Raw genomic sequence first — 26,662 nt, forward strand, 5'->3', positions numbered from 1 at the left:
CTATAATCAATATAAGATTCTACAGATTAACATCTTTGGTTTGTTTGTCTTAAAGGGACGTAGACACCATATGTTAGATGTTAATAATTAAGCTGTATTAACCCTGTTGTTATTTGTTATGAGCACATTTTATTTCATATGCACTATAGGAACATCATATTAAGATATACTTGTCAACAGAGTCTCAAAATGAATTTGGCCTCAAGCAGCCACATACTACTCACAGATTGTAGTAACTATTAACACATTTACAATAACAGTATAAAGGGGCTAAAGTACAACCTAATACCATTGTTATCCGAGTTCTAATGTCCATGCGCCCGCAATCAATCAATTTCTTTCTATTTTTTGTACACACTTTGGGCAGTAGTCTGAGGTGGGGACCTCAGACATTCCCTGCCCAGATCTTGGGCAGCATCCACAAAGGAACTTGTAAATACTAATCTCTAGGGCTTTCACATAGCGCTGATTGCAAACATACATACACACACACACAGGGGCGTATTAAGGCATAGGCTAACAAGGCCCGTGCCTAGGGCGGCAGATTTTGGGGGGCGGCACTTGCTCCCGTCTGCTGCACTAACTGTGGCAGGCTATAAAAAAATAATTTGATTTTGGCCGCCGAGCGGTCACGTGACCGGCTTTTTTCCCCGACATGGATTGAGGGAGTAAAGCATGTGATCTCCCAGGCAGCGTCAGTGGCAACAGAGACGGCGTGGAGGAGAATGAGTCACTTAACTCAGGTAGGTAAAAGCAAAACAACAGGGGGTACAACAGGTGCAGTGGGGCCCCAGTGGGAGGATGGGAGGGGGGGGGGGATCAAGCAGCGCAGCAGCAGGTTATCGTGTATGTCTGCCTGGCACATTTTTGTTTTTACTACTCAGAACAGTCAGAGGAGGGGGTGAGGAGAAACATGGAAGTAAAATAGCGTGAGCCGTTTAGTTACAACTCAGTCATGCTGCAGAATAGAAAAGAACACAGGCAGTTTTGAAAGGCTGATTTATTGTTGATTGCAGGACCGAGGGCAATCAACAATAGATCAGCCTTTCAAAACTGCCTGTGATTTTGTTTATTCTGCAGCGTGACCGAGTTGTGTTGGGGTCTTGATTTATTCTTCCTGTTACTCTAGCAGCAGCTCCCATCCCTTACAAACAGCACACTAACAGGTTGAACTCTTAAATCTAAGAACAGTGTAGGCTCTTAATGAATGTGAGCCTTGAGGGAATGCCTGTCCTCTGCATGCTGGGTAGCAGCACCAAGCACGGCACCATGCTCTGCTATACTGATGACCAAATATGCAAGCTGAAACATAGCTTCACCGGCAACAGCAAGTCTGCATTCAATAAATGTATTGCCATTGCTCTTTTAAGGGGGTTGTATGTGTGACACTGTGTGTGGGCTATCAGTATGGGTTGTTTAATGTCTAAATATAAATATAGATCTACATATTACCTTGCACCCTGTTTAAAGATCACTTGATCATACCCAAAGAAAGGAGCCTTATAGGTTATATTTATACTGCAGTGCATGAAAGACCACATACAACAGAATTTACTTTCTCCAAAGTATTAGATTTGTTTGTAGCATGGTATTTAAATGTATAGATGCTCTGCATTACATATGGTAGCAGAATTATTATATATATATATATATATATATATATATATATATATATATATATATATATATATATATATATATATATATATATATATATACACACACACATATACACATACACACACACATATACACATACAAAGTTCTATAGGAAACAACACACACTAAACTAAGCAACCACTTGGTGCTCTGCCACACAATAGTACATCCAAGAGAGTGATGATTCCCACGGACGGCCTCCGTGATATCCAGAAACTTGACACAGCAGGTTTTAGACAATCCATTTTAATGGTGATGAAAAACAGAAACTGGTCAAATATTGCAATTTAATTTATGCATAATTTTTATTATTTTATATTCTTACCTTACATTTAGAGAGTGGTCAACATTTTCTTTAGAAGCTTTCCCTAAACAAAACAAAAGGAAGAAAAAAAAACAAAACAAAGAGAACCAAAACTTCTAAATAATTTCTAGTAAGGGATACATTTATGAGTTTTAGCTATAGATTCACTTTTTCTATGTTAAAAGCAGTTTTATGATTTAAAAAAAAAAAAAAAAAAAAAAAAATGTAAATAATTAATTCATACCAAAGTTTAAAGGGGCATGAAACCCACTAAATCCACCTCCCTCTAATAGGAGTGCCGTCATTTTGGAACCTAGGTTACACTGAAGACATCTAAAGGAGTGTTGCTGCATATCTACAAACACGTCAGTACTGGAATGCATTGAAAGCTAGATTTCAACATGGCGGCACTCATGACTAAAGGCAGGCAAGGAATAAGTTCAATGATTCTGACAAAGTATACAATTTTAACCCCTTCACTACCAGGAATTTCAGAGAAAAACTTGCCCAAAATACCGGAGAATTTTTAGCATTTTTTCTATCCACTCCATATAAAACAGAAATGGTGCCTTTTTCTAATTTGTATTTATTTATAAAGAAAAAAAATGTATGTATGTATGTATGTATGTATGCGGCATGCATACATACATACCAGTGATGTGCAGTCACTAGAGGCAGGGCTTCACCTCTCATGTGAACAAAAATCTATATTTTTTAATTTGTTTAAAAAAAAAAAATTGCAATTTAAGTGCTGCAACCTTAGATTTTACTGAAAGGGATTCGGTTAGTGAAAATGATAATTTAATGAATGTGTTTTTTTTTTTTACTCTTTTACAGCAGTTTAAGGATTGTTTTTGTATTTTGTTTACTCAAACTTTACACCCACTACCTTATGTGTCTCTCTAACCCTCTGTGTGTGATTGTGTCTCTCTCTCTTTCTCTAACCCTCTGTGTGTGATTGTGTCTCTCTTTCTCTCTCTCTCTATTTCTCTCTCTCTCTCTCTCTCTCTCTCTCTAACCCTCTGTGTGAGATTGGGTCTCTCTTTCTCTCTCTCTAACCCTCTGTGTGTGATTGTGTCTCTCTCTCTCTCTTTCTCTCTCTCTAACCCTCTGTGTGAGATTGTGTCTCTTTCTCTCTCTAACCCTCTGTGTATGATTGTGTCTCTCTCTCTCTAACCCTCTGTGTGTGATAGCGTGTCTCTCTCTCTCTAACCTTCTGTGTGCGATTGTGTCTCTCTTTCGCTCTAACCCTCTGTGTCTCTCTCCCTCGTCTCTCTCTCCCTCTCCCCTCGTCTCTCTCTCCCCTCGTCTCTCTCTCCCCCCCCCCCCCCCCCCGAGTGCTTTTCTGTGTTTCTGTCTACCTTTTATTTAATTAATGAATTGGTAGTGCCATCTGATGGTGTGGCTTTATTCAAAGGGGTGGGGTCAAGCGCCCCACCATCTTTAAATTTCACCAGCCGCCACTGGATCAAGACATTTTTATATTTACTGAATAATGAAGGAATCTATAAGCATAATTTGTAGCATTAAAGTAAAAAGTATGTTTTAAACATATTTTAAAGGGCCTGGATTTCTAGATCTCATAATCAGCATTTTGTTATCTGGCAAGAGTTTCTGTTACAATCCTTTAAACTAAAATCAGATGTTTACCAAGTTGACCAGTTTTCCAAGACATCATTTAAAGGGACATGAAACCCATATGTTCATATGTTTTCTTTCATGATTTAGAAAGAGCATGCAATATATATATATATATATATATATATATATATATATATATATATATATATATATATATATATATATATATATATATATATATATATATATATATATTTTCTTTTTTCTTAAGTAGACAGCTCAAAAGTATTGATCTAGGCCAATTTTGGTGCCACCATGTGCAAAATACATTTAAAAAAAAACAAAAAAAAAAAACAAAAAAACACACGTTTTCACTGAAATTATTTACATTTACACTACATGTTTCACTTTACAACCAAGACTGTTTGTGCTTCCAGCATTATTGACATAGATCTACATTATGCGGTAGGATGGGCAAGCAATGTTGGGATAAAGGGTTAAACAACTTTGCAATTTTCTTCTATTATCAAATTTGCTTCATTCTCATGTTATCCTTTGATAAAGTAACAGCAATGCCAAAATAGTGGATCTGGTAAGCCAATGCCATGTGTCAATGATGTGCAGCCACCAATCAGTAGCAATTGTATGCTCTGATATTTGTAGTCCATATTAAATTTTGTGGATATGTGGGGATTTTAAAGGGTAATCTAGTCAAAATTAACCTTTCATGATTCAGATAGAGCAGGCAATTTTAAGCAACTTTCTAATTTACTCCTATTATCAATTTTTCTTGGTTCTGTTGGTATCTTTATTTGAAAAGCAAGAATTTAAGCTTAGGAGCCAGCCCATTTTCCTGGGTAGCGCTTGCTGATTGGTGGCAACAGTTACACATGAAAGAAAGGGATAGTATAGTCAAAATTGAAGGGACAGTCAACACTAAAATTGTTCTAGTTTAAAAAGATAGATAACGCCTTTACTACCCATTCCCTAGCTTTGCACAACCAACATTGTTATATTAATATTCTTTATAACATTTAAACCTCTAAATTTCTGCCCGTTTCTAAGCTACTACAGACAGCCTCTTATCACATGCATTTTTTATTTACTTTTCACAACAGGATACTGCTAGTTCATGTGGGCCATATAGATAACATTGTGCTCACGCCTGTGGGTTCTGCACAACACAGCTAAAATGCAAGTCAATAGATAATAAATAAAAAGTCATGTGATCGGGGGGCTGCCAGAAGATGCTTAGATACAAGGTAATCAAAAAGATTAAAAGTATATTAATGTAACCATGTTGACTGTGCAAAACTGGGGAATGGGTAATAAAAAGGGATTATCTATCGTTTTTGGAGTTGACTGTCCCTTTAAATATTTTTCAATAAACTGTATAACTTTTATCTAAGGATGGACACTGTTGTGATATCTTTTGCATTTGATATGCGCCTTTCTATAATGACTCTTGTTAAGTTCTTGTTGAACTATGTTTAATGGCCCTTTAAGTTAAATTAGATTTAAAATAAAAAATAAATAAAAACATGTGCGTTTCACAGAGAAGAACTTTACTGAAGCATATCAGTCTGATCCTGACTTAACAGTACAGTCCAGCCCCGAAATACCAGGTAATCCCTCTCTGAACAAGAGAAACAGCAAAACCCCAGACATACGTCTGACGAGGCCCACAATAGGATGAAACATACGTCTGGGGTTTTGCCGTTTCTCTTGTTCAGAGAGGGATTGCCTGGTATTTCGGGGCTGGACTGTACTGTTAAGTCAGGATCAGACTGATATGCTTCAGTAAAGTTCTTCTCTGTGAAACGCACATGTTGAGCAAAAAGAGGCTGCTTCTTGGGTGGTAACTAGCCATAGAGCAAGCTATAATGCTATTGTTCGTTCCCAGGTTGAGCGCTTCTCTCTATTATTTATTGTTTTTTAATATGCCTGAAAATACGACGCAGATTTAAAGGGACAGTTTACTCCAGAATTTTTTTGGTTTAAAAAGATAGACCAATCTCTTTATTAGCCATTCCCCAGTTTTGCATAACCAACAGTTTTATTAATATACGTTTTACCTCTGTGATTACCTTGTTTCTAAACCTCTGCAGACTGCCCCTTATTTCAGTTCTTTTGACAGACTTGCATTTTAGCCAATCAGTGCCTCTCATAAGTAACTCCACGGGCGTGAGCACAATGTTATCTATATGGCACACAAGAACTAACGCCCTTTAACTGTGGAAACAGTCAAATACATTGAGATAAGAGGCAGCTTTCAAGGGATTAGAAATTAGCATATGAGCCTACCTGAATTTTAGCTTTCAACTAAGAATACCAAAAGATCAATGCAAATTTGATGATAAAAATAAAATTTTAAAAGTTGTTTAAAATGACATGCCCTATCTGAATAATGAAAGTTTTATGCCGACTACACTGTCCCTTTAAGTAAACCTGCTTCAAAATATGTAGCATCTCTTTTTGAATAAAGCCCTCAGTTGCTAAACTCTCATCAGAGGGTGTTTACAGTGAGAGGGTTCATCTATTATGGTGTCTCTACAGAGAGAACCCCTGTCTAGAGAAAGGCTAGCCAAAAATAAATAAATAGTATTATTCCCAGTCAAGGTGAGTATATGTTAAGCCCCAGGACATTTATCTTCCCCTGGTATGGGTCGCACTAATAAGAGGAGGTTTAGTGAGATTGGAGGTCTTAGGTGTGCTGTCTCTTGCTAGATATGAGTCTTTGAGAAAGGATTTAGCAGTAAGGATAGCGCTAAGGCTGTTATGGTGACCTGCACTAAGAATAGCTATTCTATTTATACCATTTAATTGTTTCTAAAAGAGTGCTGCATTACCCAACTGTAAAATGTCACAGAGAACATCACTCTGCACTTGGTTAATGGTTATTTCTGTAAGACGACCCTGGCATTTTTGTTCCAGATCTTCCCTCTTGTTATGACCCCTGATTGTGTTTTTAATTGGGTTTTTGTACTACCCCTTTGCTGTATTAAGAGTTCTGGACTGTCTATTCTATTACTGCTCCTATTATTTTGATGCCTGGTTTATGCTAAAACCCCTGCACTTGACTCCTTTGGTAATGACTATGGTCTGTTCCTGACTGCTGCTTATAGAACACCTCTTGTTACATTGGTTCCAGCTACAAACAAAAAGGTAACCACCTATTTAAATTATAGAAGATCCTCTGAGTTTCATTACTGGATAAGGGATATATTAGTCAGATAAGGCATTTCTTTTCAACATTCCTAAAAACGCAGGGGGCCCCAGAGGTCCACCTCATAACATCCATTATAACTACAGGTTATAAAAATACATAATCTGGAAACATTTAAAAATACTCTGAAGACTAATGCAAGACAATGTACCATAGTGTAGAAATTGACCAACTAATTTAAAGGGACAGAATTTTTATTGTTTAAAAAGATAGATAATCCCTTTATTACCCATTGCCCAGTTTTGCATAACCAACACTGTTATATTAATATACTTTTTACCTCTGTGATTACCTTGTATCTAAGCCTCAGCAGACTACCCCCTTATCTCAGTTCTTTTGACAGACTTACATTTTAACCAATCAGTGCTGACTCCTAGGTAACTCAACGTGCGTGAGCACAATGTTATCTATATGGTATACATGAAATAATGCCCTCTAGTTGTGAAAAACTGTCAAAATGCATTGATAAGAGGCAGCTTTCAAGGGCTAAGAAATTAGCATAAGAACCTACCTAATTCAGCTTTCAACTAAGAATATCAAGAGAACAAAGCAAAATGGATCTTAAAAGTAAATTGGAATGTTGTTTAAAATTACATACCCTATCTGAATCATGAAAGTTTATTTTTTACTAGACTTCCCCTTTAACCAACTGATTAATAATAAAATGTTTCTAACCATTATTACTTACTTAACCGTAAATCAGTCTTTACATCTGTTAGCTGTTGCTTGATTTGCTTTCCAAGCCTGTAAAATACAATATGAACACAGTTTTCACAACCCTTTAAATCTTTATTGTTTATCAGTTCAGTTAGTCATTTTTCACACTAATGATTTCTTACCAAACAATTTGCATATAGGACTCTGCAGGTCTGGAGACATCAGGTAATTGCTTTTCATCGTGCTGACTGCCAAGGCTACTGTGTGCACATCTCTCACTTGCATTGCGAAGCTGTAGAAAAACTTGGGGTATGCGCTCCCTGCTAAAGAAATTCAAGAGTTTAGTCCATAATGTCCAGAATTTCATCCAGCAAGATCCACTCACTTAGAGAAGCAAGACAGCTTTCAACAATAATCACTGTTCCAGGATGTAAATTCAAAATTGAATAAAAAATAAAAATAAGTATGGCAAGATGGAAGATCCAGTCAGGGAGTATCCCACATGATTAATATTAAAGGGACATTAAACACTAAATACACGCTAGATAGAATGATGCAATCAAAGAAAAGATTAGTCCATGACTAACATGTAGATGTATTTTTTAAAGTTTCATTAGTTGTTTAAAAAGTGACAAAGTTAGTGTAAAGTTTTAGTGTCTATAAAACACTGGGAGCTGCCATGTTGTAACTTGTGTTACCTTCTCTGCTGTGGCCAATTAGAGACAGTTATAAATAGGTCACTAGAGTGTGCAGCCAATGGTTGTGCTGGATTTAACAGTGTTCTGCACTTCAATTTCTAACAGGAACTGAAAAGCTCACAATTTCAAAATGGAATTACAGGCAAAGAGGACAAAATAAATAAATTGCAGAGTTGTTTTATTATATACAATTTATCATTTTATATTACCATCTCAAAGTGTTTAATGTCCCTTTAATGCTTTATATGAGAATAGTAGAGGGATCAACTAAATATACTGTGCCTCAAAAATTGAAAGTGCACATTTGCATCCTGCCATCATCAAAAAAATAAAAATAAATCACACACTAAATCTCGTACTGCATAGCTTGAGCAACAAGCTATACAAAGTGTGATACTAGTGGATGCATTAACTCACTATGAAAAACACCACACTCGTCAAACAGAATTAAAGGGACAATAAAGTCAAAATTAAATTTGAATGATTCATATAGAGCATGCAATTTTAAACAACTTTCCAATTTACTTAGATTATAAAAATGTGCTTGTCTGAGTAAATCTAGATAGGAGCATAGAAGCTTACACAGCTCTTTAGCAGTCTATGGCAGCAGTGTTTGCAACTATGTATAACATTGCTACAAACATTGCTTCAAACACTGCTGCCAGATGGCTAAAGACAAGTACACGGTCCTGAGCTCACATACGATTACACTTTAACAAAGGATGCAAAAAGTACTAAGCAGATAACAGAATTGTTTAAAATGTCATGCTCTATCAAATCAATTGACCAGTATACCTGGGACTTCTGATTAATGGCATAGAAAGTCTGGTGTAATTGTTTTAAGTAAACCCCCTACACCCCCTAGAGTAGCCAAAAAGCACAATCTGTAAGCGATGCAAACCAGTAGCTGGTTTAGGCATTTGCAACAGGTTACAGATTTAGTTTTTGGCCTGTCTAGGAGCGTTAGGCTGTGTCTCATAGCATATTATTTTTTATTTTTTTTACAAAAAAGACAAGTGGTCTAAGACTACTAAAGTGAAAGGTGGTTTCAAATTACATGTGCTATCTGAATTATGATAGTTTAATTCTGACTTTACAGTCTGTCCCTTAAGCTGTGCTCGATCTGCAAGGGGTACAAATATAGTTTGTGTTCCGTTTGCCTTTCATGATCATACTAGCTTAGAGTAGTGGTAAGGGATATCCTCGCTGAGTATAAGCATTCTGCAATACGCATGTATTAGCAAATATGATTCTAGTAAAAGCTTCACTCAAAGCTTTCACTGTGCATGTGAAGCATATCTAAGTATACTTAACGCATCAGCATTTTAAACAATGTGTCTGCTGAGAGAGTGACAGTGTCTTGTTTCATAAAAACAGTGTATTCTCCAAAGCATTGCAAGGCATTATTGGTTCTCTGAGTAGACACACTGGTGCACGCAGTATATGTAGATATGCTTCAATCCACTCACACAGTAAAAGCTCTCACTGAAAACAGCAACACCGTTTATTAGAAGCATATTTGTAATACAAGTATATTGAAGAAAAAAAAAATGCATGTCTTCAGAATTGACATGCATCTGTGTATTTTGTCCAGAATATTCCTTTAATATTTATTTATTTGGGGGGGGGGGGTAGTATTCTATCTGCACATGATCGTTTTCAAGAAGCATCCATTTAAAAAAAAAAAAAAAGCTAAACTTTATTTAAAAGGGACAGTAAAGCCTAAATTAAACTTTACTGATTCAGATAGAGCATTGGTTTTCAAACCTGTCCTCAGGCCTCTCTAACAGGCCAGATTTTGAGGATATTTGAACTGGAGCACAGCACAGGTGAAATAATCAGCTGATTAGAACACATGGTTATTATACCTGCTCTCATCCAAGGTAATACAGAAAACCTGGCCTGCTGGAGAGGCCTGAGGAAAGGTTTGACAACCAGTGAGAGAGCATGCAATTTACTTCTGTTATCATATTTGCGTTGTTCTCTTGGTATTTTTTATTGAAGAGTGAAACTAGGTAGGCTTATAAGAGCTCAGGAGTGTGCACGTGACTTTAGTACTCTATGGCTGCAGTGTTTCACAGCATTCTTTGTTACACAATGTTGCAAAACACTGCTGCCACAGAGTACTAAAAAAACCCAAACATACACACTCCTGAGCTCATACGAGCATACCTAGTTTTAGTCTTCAATAAAAATTACCAAGAGAACAAAGAAAATCTGATAACAGAAGTAAATTGGAAAGTTGTTTAAAATGTAATGCTCTATCTAAATCACAAAAGTTTAATTTTGGCTTTACGGTCCCTTTAAACCTCCTTGGAATCCAATAGCACCTTAAAACATACAAGATAAAACACCAGATATTCTTAACAAATGGATGTTTCCAAATCAACAGATTTATAAAAGAGCAAAATGTTGATGCCATTAAAAACAAAAAACCACTGACCTTTCAGCTTTTTTTGCACTCTTCTTTTTAGAAGTCATTTTACAAGTTCCTTATACAAACTTTGTGTAATTAATGCATTTAAGCTCCACCTTTCTAGTAGCTGGTGTTGATCAGAAAGAGGCTGCTTTTTACATTCTACATTTTTTTTTTTTATCTGTTTCCCAACTTCAGTGTTTTCTTGTTTCCCCCTTTCACAATACCAGTACCACACTTCTGAAAAAAAAGTAAGCATGGACTGTAAATGATTTATTCTTATCTTTTCTGTGTGGGACCAATATATATTGTGTATTTACCTTACAAAAAGAGAACTCACTTCAAGATTTTGGAGGCAAAGAGATATTTAAAACTGTGTATCAAATGAAATAATTGCTATCATTGGCTCATTAGTCCAAGTGGGTCCATTTTTGTGCAGAAAAAAACAAAAAACTATATTCTTTGCATATCAACAGAATATATTAACCCTTTTGTGCCAGGGCTAAAGTGCCTACATTGGAACAACTGTTCCGAAGTAGACAAATTGAAACCACGCGATCGTGCACACGATCGCGAGATTTCAATTATTGGATTGCGTCTGGGGGGCGTCCCTACAACCCTAGGAACACCCTCCAGACCGCGATCAAATCCTGACAGCACAGAAGGCTTCAGGACAGCCGTTAGGTATGACGTTCTATTCCGTCATAACGGCTTTAAAGCCCAGTCTAATTATGACGGAATAGAACAGCATAACGGCTTTAAAAGGTTAACCCATTCACTACTGAGAATTTCAGAAACAAACTTGTGCAAAGTACAGGAGAATTTATAATATTTTTGTTATCACTCCGTTTAAATGAAAATAGTACCTTTGTTTTTTATTATTTACCTATGGCAACTATATATATATATATATATATATATATATAGCAGAACTGCCCAAATTCTCAAAACCGACCACCAAAATTATAAATATTCTTAAAATCAACAACTCAAGGTATTGATCTAGGGCGGCCACTGGTTTTCAAACCTGTTCTCAGGGCTCCCTAACAGGCCCAGTTTTGAGGATATCTGGAGCACAGGTCAAATAATCAGCTGATTAGTACACATAGTTATTTTACCTGGGCTCATCCAAGGTAATACAGAAAACCTGGCCTGTTGGGGAGACCTGAGGACAGGTTTGAAAACAATATGCTTACTGTCGTTTTAAGGGGGCAATTCAATTATATTTTATCTATGTTTGATATGTGTTAATAAACAAACAATGATATGTAAATATAACATATTGTGTACATATAATTCTAATATAATGTATGTAGGCTCATATCTGAGGACTATGTTTCACTGTCTGCAGCTCCAAACATTAAGTGGCTTTACATAAGAAGCCCTAATTTGTTAAAGGGACAGGTTACCTGTAAAGGGCAAGATTACAAGTGGAGCTCGATATTTGTGCTCCACTTTGTAATACTAGCACACGCAAATGTGTGCTGGTATTACGAGTTAGGTGCAATGCGAACGCACCTTGCATTTGCATTGCACGGAAGCATTGCGCTCTTCCATAGGCTCCAATGGGAGCCTCATTCCGATACCATCATACCCAGCACAGAACCTAAGCGCAGCAAAGGGGGTAAGTCGCACAGCGATGGGCAGCAAATTTTAAATATATATGTATATGCGTATACATATATATTTACAGGGAACACACAGTTCTCATAGACTGCAATGTAAAGGCACTTTTCAGTGCCTTTTTTTAACACCCCACACCTGCAACTTATAAACCCTAAAAACTGCTTATTGCTGTTTTTTTTTTTAACCTTTTCCTGCCGTTGTATTCCGTCACAACGGCGCTGGGCTTTAAAGCCGTTATGACGGAATACAACGTCATAGCCAACGGCTGTCCTGAAGCCTACTGCGCTTGCAGGATTTGATCGTGGTCTGGAGGGCGTTCCTAGCATCATAGGGACGCCCCCCAGACCCAATTCCATCATTGAAATCTCGCGACCGTGCTTTTGTCTACATCGAAACGTTGTTCCGATGTAGACTTTATAACCCGGTCATGAAAGGGTTAAAAAGATGCTAATATTTTGTAATTGTTTATAGCCACTACACAATGTATTTTTTTTTTTGGGGGGGGGGGCACATTTAAAAAATTAACCAGAGTTCTGACCTCTGGTTAATTTTTGGAGCGCTAATTGCTACCACAAACTTGTGGTAGAAATAACCAGCCACTTGTAATGGCTGGTTATTTATTGCGCGCCATAAACGGGTGAATTTGCCCGTTTGTTGGCGTACAATAAATTAGCGCTCCACTTGTAATCTAGCCCATAATAAATTACTTGAAAGTGATGCAGCATAACTACAAAAAGCTGACAAGAACATATCCATTGAACATCTATATGTAAAACAAAAAGATGTTTATTTTCCAATTTATTTTGCTCACCAAAGTGCTCTGTGAAGGCTTCCCTTTAACATTATATGTATCTTTTTTTAAGATCATGGAAAGCAGCACACACTGAAACAAAACAGTCTGTTATCCATGTTTTAATAATGTGCTAATTTGACAATTATTTACAAATTGTGTTTATAATCCAATCAGCAAGAACAACCCAGGTTGTTTACCAAAAATGGGCTGGCATCTAAACTTACATTCTTGCATTTCAAATAAAGATACCAAGAGAATGAAGAAAAATTGATAATAGGAGTAAATTAGAAAGTTGCTTAAAATGTCATGCTCTATCTGAATCACGAAAGAATAAATTTGGGTTCAGTGTCCCTTTAAGATCTCCTTAGCGCCCTTTCAGAATCATAATTTTTAAAGTTGCTTTTTCCATTATAGTTACCCCAAAATATGTGGCTTATGCCACAAACAAGTGAGGGGGAAAAAACAAAACAGTTAACTGCTCCTCCACATATATTACTCATAAATGTGTGGCTATTACCTAAAAAAGAAGGTAATGATACGTCAGCTGAAATAATACACCAAACTGACATATAATTTCCGCATTCTAGTTGGTAATAATAAGGCAGTGGCACTACTAGAATACATTTCGTTTATTAAAAACGCACACAATTTACATGCCTGTATTAGTAGAAAGATTTCTGAACAATTTAGAAACATAACATTTTACTTTTAAATGATACGTTAAATCATAAGAATAAATCAGTGAAAATGTAATAATTATGTAATCGTGCGTCTCTAAACTTGATAACCGTGACGCGCCACGGTCACGTTATCTAGGTTGATTCTTGGTCAAATGTGAAGATGAAGAACAGATAGCGATTTGCAAATCTTAAACATACACGATTGGTCAAATGCAGCTATTTTGGTGATGTAAGATTCAAACAACCAATAGCATATGGGGAATAACAGGACTGGGCGTGACTAACTTTATCCGGAATCGAAACTAAAATACAGAGTTAGTGTAAGAGACTCACTGTCACTGGACCAAAGGTGAGGAGCAGAAATACATCGATGCTTTAATATAAATGCATCGGGGGTTCAGATATAATCGATACGTTGTGTACTGTGACGGTGTTTTATATTTATTAACATGTCGCAGTTTTTTTGTGATGTTTCTGCGCTTGACGCTTATCATGTAGACTAAAAATACTTAGCTTTCATATATAAATAGAGACATTAGTAGAATAAACTATACAAATTAGCAGCCTCGGTAAAATTCTAGAAGCCGGTCTTGGGGTTTGTATACCCTAGAAGTTAGTGTATATTTTTATGTTTTAGTTATATGTAACACTTGCTCCTCTGTGGCCTCCAAGCCAAAATAAAATGTGTGACCCTTTAGATAAGCAAACGTTATACCTAATAGTTTAAAGGTACGGGTCTGTATTAAGCTAATGAAAACTATCATTTATTAAATATGATGGTTACATGTTAATATATTTCTGACTTGTTTTCTTTCATTAGGAAAATGTCTAGTACAGAACTTCAGAGAACCATTCAGCATCCGGTAACTATTGTTTACACTGTACTGTACATGTTGCTGTACTTGGCAGATTTTAAGAAGTAGACTGGCACATTCTGTGTCTAAAATCTCTAAAGTATGACTGCTTCACGTTGAGTATCCTACTTGTATAGTTTCCAAATACAGTAGATGAAAACCTGTTGGTATATTTTATACTTCAGTGCACTACTTATAGACTTTGTATATTAATTAAATAGCAATTGATGGAACAGAGACCATTATGTAGAATATTTAAAGTAGTGATGGCCAACTTCCTAACACGAGGGCCACAATATTTTAGAAGCCCTAAGGGTGCCTGTAAATGTTATAGCTATAAAGAGCCACAAATAATATATTTCCTAACAACAATGTCCACATTGTTAATACCACTTTTTCCTGCAGACATAAAAAGTAGACCAGAGCGCCAGCAGTTGGTGATTCCTGTTTTGAAGAGTTAGTTTTTTTTTTATTTGGTGGTCTTTGGATGTAGTTTTCATGACCCAATGCACTTTTTGATTTTGGAACTGAAAATTTACCATACAGAGATATGCCTTTTGTGTATTTTGTTTGTAACTGAGGAGACGAGTTGAGACCATTAGAAGTATTGCAAAATTTCAATACCATGGAACTCTCATATCTATTAAAGGAACATAAATATACTGAAATTGAGTTTTTAGTTAATAGAGTGAACAATTGCTGGCTTTCCTCTTCTGCAAAACATTGTAGGCAACTGCTTATTCCAGCATTGTTCACTGACCTCCAGATGTTCGTTCCCATTCAATTATAGCTCTTGATTGGATGGGAGGATACATATGGCAAATCTGGAGCCCATATCTGTGTATGCTCAGGCACACACATTCAGAGGGGTGTGGCGAATACCAGAAGTATTTGTTCCTTTGGCTTTTCTAGAACAGAAATGTCAAAGTTTTGAACAATGTAAGTATAAGTAGAAAGCACAGTTCTCTTTAACATTCACTAAACCATTCATGGAAATTTATATCTCTTTAAAATTATTTTATGTTTGTACCAGAACATAATATGAGGAATAAGCATTAACGTTAGATTGTTTTGCTCTTTCGTCCATATATTTAGGCAATGAGTTGTAATGTACTAGCTATGAATACTATGTCTGTCTTTTGGGACGGTCCATTGAATCTCAGCTTTGTTCGGTGGGTATAAGTTGTCAGTATATTTATGAAAATCTTAGCAGTGCTATCCAAATAATATATATAAGTTTATGGCAGGGTTATAAACACAATACAAAGAAATAGAAACCCTTATCAACCATGCACCTACTAGACCATACAATTAATATAAATATCTGAATTCTTTTATTTAGTTAATATCCATAAACATATTGAAGTATATTTGCAATAAAAGGAAATGAAACAAAATTTATATGCGTTAAAACCAACTCTTAAGATATGCTATCCTTCTTACAAAACCCAGAAAAATATACCTTCACAATTCAGCCTTTTATTTATTTAACACAATGGGACTAAAAACCTTTAACATCCAAGCAATACAATTCTAAACAGTGTTTATAAAACAATAGGATAATATATATATTCTGCTATTTAACTGCAATTTATCCTAATACAAAATTAACTGACAATATCAGAACTTGCATAGATGAGTTACTTGGTCAATCAGACGCAGATTTAAACAATATATATATAGGCTGTGAAATGCTAACTAAAACACACTGTTTCTTTAAATCTATTAAATACAAATTGACTATGCATATAACTTATCTTATAATAAAACTTTTATATACATCACCCAAATAAACAGCAATCCGGTTCCCAATGTTTTGCAACAGATCCAATTCACCTCAGAAATTCAAAATTGGGGTAAAGCATATGGAGTCCATATGGTAGGTGTGTGCTTTTGATTAATAACTGCCGCAGTTACTCCTTTCTGGATCAAAATAACACAACCCTTTCTTAGTCTCTATGCTGGGGTTAAATCATCTCATCTCACCCCTCCCCTTTTTGATTATTTATCAGTCATTGGTGAATATTGGAAACGCCCACGGCCTTGTCTTGGATTAGTTCTTTGCAACTGAACATGGATTGGTTTATTTGGTAAATGTGTTGTCAAGGAAATGCATTCTTTGCAACAACCAATCATCTCATGGTTGCAATTCCGCATCATAACACTAGGTGGCAGCAGACGTACAAACAAACAAATACAACAAGACCATCTCTAACATTTTTAAGCAAGTTAAAAAAAAAAATTTCTTTCATAAAATGGTTATTTAATCAGATCACACTCTCTGCATTAATCATATATAACCCCAATTACAGATGGTTAATATTAGGTTATTTTTTTCTGATTATTCTGATACCAAATATGTTATATTATTAACATTTTATTTTATTTAGGTAATTTAATACTGCTAATTATTAGTTTAAAATGCATTACAATGTTATCGGTATCCTGGCATTTATATGTGAATAATAGCTTATTTTTAATTCAGTATTGTACTGTATTCCAAGTGAATCCTGTCTATGTAGATCTGAAATAAAAATAAATGTTAATAATCACTTCTCTTCAGGTCCATAAACATCTATTCATGTTCTTAAACACACAGAGGCTAAGATATTCATGCTTTCAAAACATACACATATATATACACATATATATATATATATATACATCTCATATCCATTAAAATATATACAGTTGTTTTGAAATCATAATGTAAGTCATGGGCCTTCACTGTATTATCCTAACATTCTAACTTTTCAGTAACTTCAGTTGCCAGACTTTTTGTCTCATACTCACCACATGGGGTCAATCCACGAGTAGTTGTAAAAGTCTTAATGCAGCATATTTCCTGTTTAGCCAGCAGTGCAGATGTGGATTTAAAAATTAACACCATGTGCATAAAAGCTGCCTCTCCATGATTTTGATCAGTTCCAAAAGGGTAATTCAGACATTTCGTCTCCATATATTTGCCTGTATCCTGAAACTGTTATATTTTAGTTCCTTGCTAAATTATACAATTGCATAATTTAACATATTGAGTGTGTGAGATCTGCCAGAGATAATCCTTTGTTCTCCTTTCAGCCAAGAATGTCTCCTGTGCAATTGGAGTGGGGGAGATCTAATCCTTTGTCCTACAGACCATGTTCACATCCACAGATTTATTAGATAAAGTTAAATATATTTCTATATATTATTTAATAATATTTCAAATACCTTGACATAAATCCCCCTTTCCAATTCAAAAATATGTAGGACACATGTATTTGAATTGGATCAAGGTTAGTGGTATTTGGTGAGGATGTTGACCGTACACATCATGGACAGTCTTCTATGTAGATAGTCTGTCAATTTTGAACCTTCATGTTTATCAGTTAGGCATCTTTAAACTATAGTATGTCTTTAGTTCATTTGGGGATATGACACTTCATTCTCCCTCTATGACTTGTAGTTGGGATCTGGGATGACACGCTCGCAATTGATTGATATGGACCCATTTATCTATGAAACTTTCATTTTTGGGGATCCGTATTTTATAGGCCACTGGAGATATTTTGTCAGTAATGACGAAAGGACCTTTCCATGAGGGAAGAAATTTCTTCTCCCTAACCTGATATCTTCCAAAGTTATAAAGATAAACTTTATCATTTATTTCATATTCCTTTTTGGATGTTTTGAGATCATAATAGGTCTTAGTGGCAGTTGCGGCTCTTTCTAAATTCCTTTGAGCAAATGCAAAGGCATATTGCAGGTGCTTTCTTAAGTTTTCCACGTATTGATGTGTATTGGCAGCGTCTATCAAATTTTGGTCTGATGTACGGTACAGCAGATGCTGAGGTAGAACCATTCTTCTACCAGTCATCAGCTCAAAAGGCGACACCTTGGTAGCACTACTTGGAGTTGCTCTTAATGCCATTAAGACTAGAGGTAGTTTTACATCCCAGTCTTTACCTGTTTCACTCACAAACTTTTTGAGGACTTTAACAATAGACTGGTTGTAACGCTCTACACCACCACTTGAGGCAGCTCTATAAGCAATATGGAGCTTTCTTTTAACCCCTAGTATTTTCCACATTTTTGTCATTACTTCGCTAGTGAAGTGGGTCCCCCGATCTGATTCGATTCTTTGGGGCAAACCAAATCTGGAAAATACATGGTTGATGAGCAACGCTGCACATGTTTCAGCACTATTGTTAGGTGCACTAATGCACTCTACCCATTTAGTGAACAGGCATGTTACGGTTAACATGTATTTGTTACCTCTTGATGATCTTGTTACCGGGCCAATAAAATCAATTTGTATATCTGACCATGGCATTACCATCCCCCTTTTCTGCAATGGCGCTCTATGCGTTGGTGCAGTGGGTTGGAACTGTGGGCAGATTAAACACCCTTGACAGTAGGTTTGAACATCTTTCAACATGTGTGGCCAAAAAGCGTAGTCACGCAATATTTCGTACGTGAGTTTGGCACCGCGATGACCAGATGTGGGAGCATCATGGGCATGTTGAAGCATTAGACCTCTGAACTTGGTGGGTACTACCCACTGTTGGATGCCAGTTTTGGAGGTTCTAATTAACAAACCATCCTGTAATCTGAATTGTGATCTAGATTTTATTAAGATTCTCAGATCTTCTTTGCCAATACAATCATCTTTTGAGATGGGGTTGCTTTCAGGATCTTCTATGTGTTTATAGAAGATGCCTACAATGGCATCTTCTTTTTGACTAGTGATCAGGTCCTCACTAGGAGAATCCTGACTCCATTGTACCAAGTTAGGCTCACTCTGTTGTTTTGCCTGGTTTCTGGTAATGGCTTCTACCTGAATTGCACCCATTAAATGGTCAATATTAAGGAGTTCTCCAGTTATGGCTCCTTGTTTGGCTAATGAATCCGCAAGGTCATTGCCTTCCTTATCAGGACCTAAAACTCTGGAATGACCCTTGGTCTTTTTCCAGTGTATGGTTAAATCATTGGATACTACCAGATTATCAATCTCGCAGAACAACTTGCCATGCTTGACTGGTTTGTTATTGCTTTTCTGCATGTCATTTCTTTTCCAAGTTGGCAGGTATTCAACAAAACTGTCACGCACATAATTTGAGTCAGTTATGATCACAAATTCATGAATACCATGTTCAATAGCCATTTCAATGGTTTTGAAAACAGCAGTTAGTTCTGCAACTTGACTGGATCTTGGTCCAATGTTGAAACCTACAGATATATTTGGGAATCCATTTGCCCCCGTTATACCAATGCCAGCGACTAATCTGCGCTCATTATCAATAGTGGCATGGTAAGAACAACCATCAACATATACCCAAGGTAATGTTTGACAATGGTCCTCATTGTACATTTTATATGGGGAAAGCAATTGTTCTTTCAGAAAATCATCTTCTGATAATTCTTCCCCAGGATCTCTAGCAGTACAGTCGTGGAGCTCAGCAAGCCCTTGTGCGACTGGATTCTTTTTATTCTGCTTGTAGCGAATTTCTAAGGGCCAGCCTTGTAAGGAAAGAGTCCACGCTGTTATGCGGCTATTAGACAAATTCCCATCTCTTATTCTCTCACTTTGCAAATATAGCAAAGGCTGGTGGGCCGTTTCTACAATAATTTTCTCGCCCTGTATATAGCTGCGGAAATTTTGTAGAGCCCATACAGTAGATAAGAGGGCTTTTTCGCAATCGTTAAACTTTATTTCTACTGGGGATAGATTTTTGCTCGCATAAGCAATGGCTTTGTTCAAATTATCATGCTTTTGGTATAACACAGCACTCATGCTTACATCTGTGTACCCTGTTTCTAAGTAGAAAGGTTTACCACCTTCAGGGTACGCTAAGCAAGGTGCTTGAGTGAGTTTTCTCTTCATCTCTCTGATGGCTGTCTCTTGAGACTCACTCCAGTGCCATTTCACATCCTTCTTTAGAAGAAGTAGTAGTGGTTTAGCTAATTCCGCATAATTATCAATGAATTTGCGAGAATAATTCGTCATACCCAGGAATGATCTCAATTCCTTTAAGTTAGTTGGGTTTTTAGAATTCACTATAGCTTCCACCTTTTTCTTCTGGGGATTTAATCCGTCAGAGGTAACTTCATGCCCCAAGAAGTTTACACGAGTGCGGCACCATTGAGCTTTTTGCAGGGATAATTTGACACCTGCCCTTTTAAGTTGGCTGAGGACGTGTTTAAGTTCTGTGATGTGTTTTTCAAAGTCTGTGCTTTTGATTAAAACATCATCAACATAAGATAAGGTCCCCCTTTCCAGTGCGTCAGGCATAGCCTTATGCATGAATACAGCAAATTCATGTCCAGAATTTATGTATCCAAATGGAAGTCTCTGGAATGCATACTGAACCTTTTGGAAGGAGAATGCTAGCTTATATTGGTCCTCTTCATGTACCTTTATGGTCCAATATCCCTGTGCACAATCAATGGCAGTGAATATTTTGGATCCCTGCATTTGTGCTAGGCACTGGTCAATGTATGGTACAGGCCAGCCAGACATGTATACTCGTTTGTTTAGCTGTCTTAAGTCAGCACACAAACGCCATTGTCCATTGGGCTTAAGGACACCTAGAATAGGATTATTATAAGAGCTGTGCACCTGTCTGATAATACCTCTTTCTTCCAAATTCCTTATGATCTCTGCAAGAGAATCATATGAGGCTAAGGGAAGTCTGTATTGTTTGACAAATACAGGTGGCGCATTAGGATCTGTTTGTATTCTTGCAATGTGCAAGTCTGTGGTACCACAGTCATAAGAATCCTTAGCGAAAATATCCTTGTACTCCATCAGGAGTTCTCGCAGCTGTTGGCGTTCATCATCGCTAGAACAGCCATTAGCTAAGGATATTTGCTCTTCGACTATTTGCTGAAATCCTGGAAAGATTTCAGGCTGTCCTATTTCATAGGCTTCTTCCAGTCTAGAGGTGAGATCCCCTTGATTATAATTTACATTGCTCCCATGACTCTGGGTATTGGGGTAATCTTGCTGTTTGATTGGCTGATCAAACACCAGAGAGGCTTCTTCAATTTTACAGATGCCTTCCTCTGAGCTGAAGGGATAAATAGACTGAATATTAAATAGACCCTCTGGCATAGATGCAAAGGATTGTTCTATTAATTGTTCTTCAGTTAGGTATCCTTCAGGTATTAGCCCAATTACATTATTCTGGAATCCAAAAGTGTAATAACTTGATTCCAGTGCATATCCTATGGTAGTTCCCTTGGATAATGTTATATCCTGTGGGGTCATGTTATGCACAATAATATTTATTGGAACAGTTCCAATATTCACCATAGGAGTGTAGGTTACTGAGACACCCAGATTTTGTATTCTATGGGAGAGGCAAATCAGTGTTTCAGAAGTTTTTAATTTCTGACCTCTCTTTACCTGTAAGGGTAAAAGAAATTTATCAGCCCCAGCAGGAATTATAACATCGCTAGATACCTGCATATTCACAGCATATGGCAATTGCTGGTTTGATTTCAGGGCTGCATTTTCATCCTGAAATACTTCAGGGTCCCCCTTTAACCTGCTCCAGAGGCAAGAATTAATCAAATCTATTTGTATGGCATATCTATGTAAGATATCATTGCCAATGTATATTTGATTATGGGGAGTATTTAAAACTAAAAACAGGTGCTTCACTGACTTATTACCAATAGAGATAGATAATAAGCACTTAGCCGTGATGTTATAGCTTTCAGACCTGTCATCCAGGCCGTTGACACAGTGGTCTTGGGGAGAAAGATATTTAATCACTTTAGGTTCAGCTATTTGCGCTAATAAACCTTCGCTTATATAGCTAGCTTCCTGGTTTAAATTTATTTTAGCATACTTGGTTTTACCAAGGTCATGCACTTGTATAGGGATAAATAGATCCTCTTTAACTCTCTCAATCCCTGTGAGGTATTGAGCATGGTCTCCCCCTTTAGGGATTTTAGGATCCCCCTTGTGGAGTGATATGGTTAATATATCGCCATCTAGGGAGATATTCGCTATTTTTCCGGGCGAAATTTTAAAAGTATTACCATCAGAGCCACTAAAAGGAGTTTGATCATCTATTTGTAGAATAGTGATTTCAGGTACAGAGTTATTCCTGAAATGAATCTCCACAGCATCTGGTTTCTCTTCCACCACGTGACAGCTATGTCGGGTGCGAAATATACCAGATTTTTCATAATTGATAGGCCGTTTAACTTGTGACCAAATTACATTATTTATGCAATCAATTATGGTGCTTAATCGTTTCAGGAGATCACTACCAATAATTAAACGATCAGTTGGCAGATCCACTATAATGACAGGGTGTCTTATGACCCTGTTCCCCAATTTAAATTTTAACCAGGCAATACCGTAGACTTTTAGGGAATCACCCCCAACACCTATCAGAGAACCGTCAAATTCTTTTATTTTAGGTTTGTGGGGTGTTAGCTCATTTAGCTGTGTGTAGTATCTGTGGGATAAGATAGTTGCCTGTGACCCAGTGTCAATTAATCCCCTGATAGGGTTGGAGACTGAATCTTGCAGCTCAACTAGTACATAATATCTTCCTGCAGTTTCTATCATTTCACACATAAAATTTGCATTCTCATACATTTGTGGGCTTCGCCACGTATTACCTGAGTTTGCCATGCTTTCCGATGCAGGAGAAGCTTCATACCTACCTGTTTCCTCTATGACAGGGTCGGCTGGATTCTTTTGTACTGCATCTGTGGAAACAAGGTTAAGAGAGAGCTGCAAAGGAAGAGATTTGTTAACTTTTTCCGGCTGATGTCGCTCATTGTCACAGCTAATTTGTCCGTTTCCGGTCTGTGGGGAGATAACATGATTAGTATCATTGATATTTATTACTACATTTTGTATATCTCTCCCCTCCCCTTCAGGTGATACTGCAGTATTTATGACTGTGCCTGTGGTCCACTGCTGACCACTGGCTGTACCCCTAAAAAAGTATTGTTCGGTTGCTGAGCCGTAGATTTTTGACTCATATTAGCGATTTGTTTGCTCAACCGATTTAATTGGGTAAACAGCATATCTACCTGATTGTACAAGTTACCTCTACCCCTGGGCCTATCTCTTGGTGCCCCATTGTACTGATTCCTGGACCATTGGGTTCCCTCAGAATCAGGGCCACTATTTCTATTCTGGCGTGGTTGCCCCTGGGGTTCAGCTTGTTCAGTATTAATATTTTGGGAAGCATTATATACCTGGGGTGTCTGGTTACCCTGAGAATATCTTCGCCGTTTATTGTATCTACCCTTGCGCGGATACCAATTATTTGGTGAGTATTCTCTTTGTGAGTAATTATTCACCTGATTATGTCCCCCACTTTGGTTATAGTCTCCCTGCGCCTCAACCTGTGTAGGGGGAGGGGCAGAATTAAACCTCTGTGGAGATGGCCTGTTTTGACTGGCCACCTCTGCATAAGTCCTCTTGTTAGACTCCAAATTGAGGGGGCTAGGTGACACCCTAGTTTCTGCCACAATTTTGGGTTTTGACTCCTTTTTAACCCCCTGCTCACTGGACTGCTGAATAGAGTATAACTTCGTACTCTCTTTGATCAGCCATTCCAATGAGCAGTCCTCATCAAAATCTCTAGCTAAGTTGATTTTGATGGGTGTAGGCAATGCTTCAAAAAATAAATTTACAAATTCTGAGCCATCAAATCTGGGATTATCTTCAGCCATACTGTACGCATTTTTCAATACAGAAAGGAATTCGACTGGACTCTGATTCGCACGACACTTTAAACCATATACCGCTATTTTCGCGGCAGTTTTAGTGCGATATTGCCCGAATTCTTTTCTGCATTGTTGTTTTACCCCATTCCAGGAATGAATATTCATGTCCTTTAGTGAGGCAAAGAATTTGTGATGCTTACTGTCAAATACCCAAGGTAGAAATTCAATTTTCAATTTCTCACTTGTAACATTCATTATAGCTAACGCATTTTCAAAAGCCTGTAAATGATCAATTACAGATGTTGTTCCCTTATTGGAGAATATAGGTACTGCGCGTTGTACGAAGGTGATTATTTTATGGGAATCATAGACTTTATCAGACTTATTTTGGGATTCTCTGTTAGAGTTTCCCTCCCCCGCATCAGCTGCGCTACAGCTGTCCTCTGGATTTACATCCTGAGGGGATTGTCTATTTGGGAAATCTACTTCTGACCCGTTAGGGGTCATTTGTCTATGTTGTTCTATATATTTTCGTACCTCGTCCCTGACGCGTTCGCTAAAGGAGTTAGCATTATCTGTATTATTCTCATTGCTAATATAGGGGTTTTCATTATGGCGATATGACCTTTTTAAATCGCTTAATTCTCTCTGGCTTTGCGCAAGCTGTTTATTTAAATCTTGTATCTGCGCGATTAAGTCCATATTGTGCTTATCTAAGGTGGCTAGGTTTTGGGCAAATTCATCCATTTTATTTTTGGCTATTTTTAAACCCTCTTCGCGTCTGCGCGAGGAACGAATACTATTTTCTAGCTCCTGTATTTGCAATCGTTTGTCTGTGACACAAAACGACATTTCGTCAATTATGCATATTAAAAGGGGCCAGGATTTTAGTATTAGTTCGTCTCGCTTTTTGGGAGCTTCGCATTGATTAATCATTAATAATTCCTGGAAGAATTCATTCTCTTCATTCCACATATTATTATTAACGGTAATATTTTTAGCCCTAGTTTCAAGCATATCCATAAAATCATTTAATTCACCCGCAATATTAAACTTCCCTTTAAGGTAACTTAAGATATCTTTCTTAAGGACCTGACCTTTAGTAATAGGTATGGTTATGGGACCAATTTCATTGCTATGTATAGAATTAAATGAGTCACTTCTGGCTACAGACATTATTATATTGGTTTAGTACTTAGTTAAACTAAAACGCTAATACAATTTTTGCCAATAAAAAGAGAGAAGGAAAATTTTTATATTTCAAAAAAAAATATTATTAATTTTGAAATATGAAAAATTAATATTCCAAAATATGAGAAATATATATTTTTGATTAACTTTGAAAATATGAAAAGTCAATATTTTTGATTAATTTTGAAATATGAAAAATTAATATTTTTATTAATTTTTCAAAATTAATCTTTAATAATATTTCAAGATATTAATGTCAATCTCGAAATATGAAAATTAATATTTCAACTTTTCAAAAAAAAATTATATCTTCAAAATATTAATATCGAAATATGATTTTTTTTTTTTTTTTTTTTTTCTCTTTTATAATAATTTCTATTTACTTACAAATATATTATATCAATTATGATGGATATTATTAAATCTCATGCAATGCCTCCAATGCTTATGTCAGTATATTTATGAAAATCTTAGCAGTGCTATCCAAATAATATATATAAGTTTATGGCAGGGTTATAAACACAATACAAAGAAATAGAAACCCTTATCAACCATGCACCTACTAGACCATACAATTAATATAAATATCTGAATTCTTTTATTTAGTTAATATCCATAAACATATTGAAGTATATTTGCAATAAAAGGAAATGAAACAAAATTTATATGCGTTAAAACCAACTCTTAAGATATGCTATCCTTCTTACAAAACCCAGAAAAATATACCTTCACAATTCAGCCTTTTATTTATTTAACACAATGGGACTAAAAACCTTTAACATCCAAGCAATACAATTCTAAACAGTGTTTATAAAACAATAGGATAATATATATATTCTGCTATTTAACTGCAATTTATCCTAATACAAAATTAACTGACAATATCAGAACTTGCATAGATGAGTTACTTGGTCAATCAGACGCAGATTTAAACAATATATATATAGGCTGTGAAATGCTAACTAAAACACACTGTTTCTTTAAATCTATTAAATACAAATTGACTATGCATATAACTTATCTTATAATAAAACTTTTATATACATCACCCAAATAAACAGCAATCCGGTTCCCAATGTTTTGCAACAGATCCAATTCACCTCAGAAATTCAAAATTGGGGTAAAGCATATGGAGTCCATATGGTAGGTGTGTGCTTTTGATTAATAACTGCCGCAGTTACTCCTTTCTGGATCAAAATAACACAACCCTTTCTTAGTCTCTATGCTGGGGTTAAATCATCTCATCTCACCCCTCCCCTTTTTGATTATTTATCAGTCATTGGTGAATATTGGAAA

At 36.4% G+C, this 26,662-nt stretch overlaps 1 protein-coding gene across 2 annotated transcripts in view; it reads left to right on the top strand.

Moving 5' to 3' along the window:
- The first annotated feature begins 13,930 nt into the window (after positions 1–13,930).
- LGALS8 (galectin 8) overlaps positions 13,931–26,662 on the top strand; it is an 83,262-nt gene continuing 70,530 nt past the window's right edge. Inside the window, exons 1-2 of one of the 2 annotated variants that reach the window (XM_053711934.1) lie at positions 13,931–13,989; positions 14,461–14,503. In XM_053711934.1, coding sequence (XP_053567909.1) covers positions 14,465–14,503 — 39 coding nt within the window. In that variant the 5' untranslated portion in view covers positions 13,931–13,989; positions 14,461–14,464. The remainder of the gene's footprint in view (positions 13,990–14,460; positions 14,504–26,662) is intronic. The other variant, XM_053711935.1, reaches the window with a different exon arrangement.

The sequence above is a fragment of the Bombina bombina genome, chromosome 4, assembly GCF_027579735.1.
Source record: "Bombina bombina isolate aBomBom1 chromosome 4, aBomBom1.pri, whole genome shotgun sequence".
NCBI classification, from domain to species: domain Eukaryota; kingdom Metazoa; phylum Chordata; class Amphibia; order Anura; family Bombinatoridae; genus Bombina; species Bombina bombina.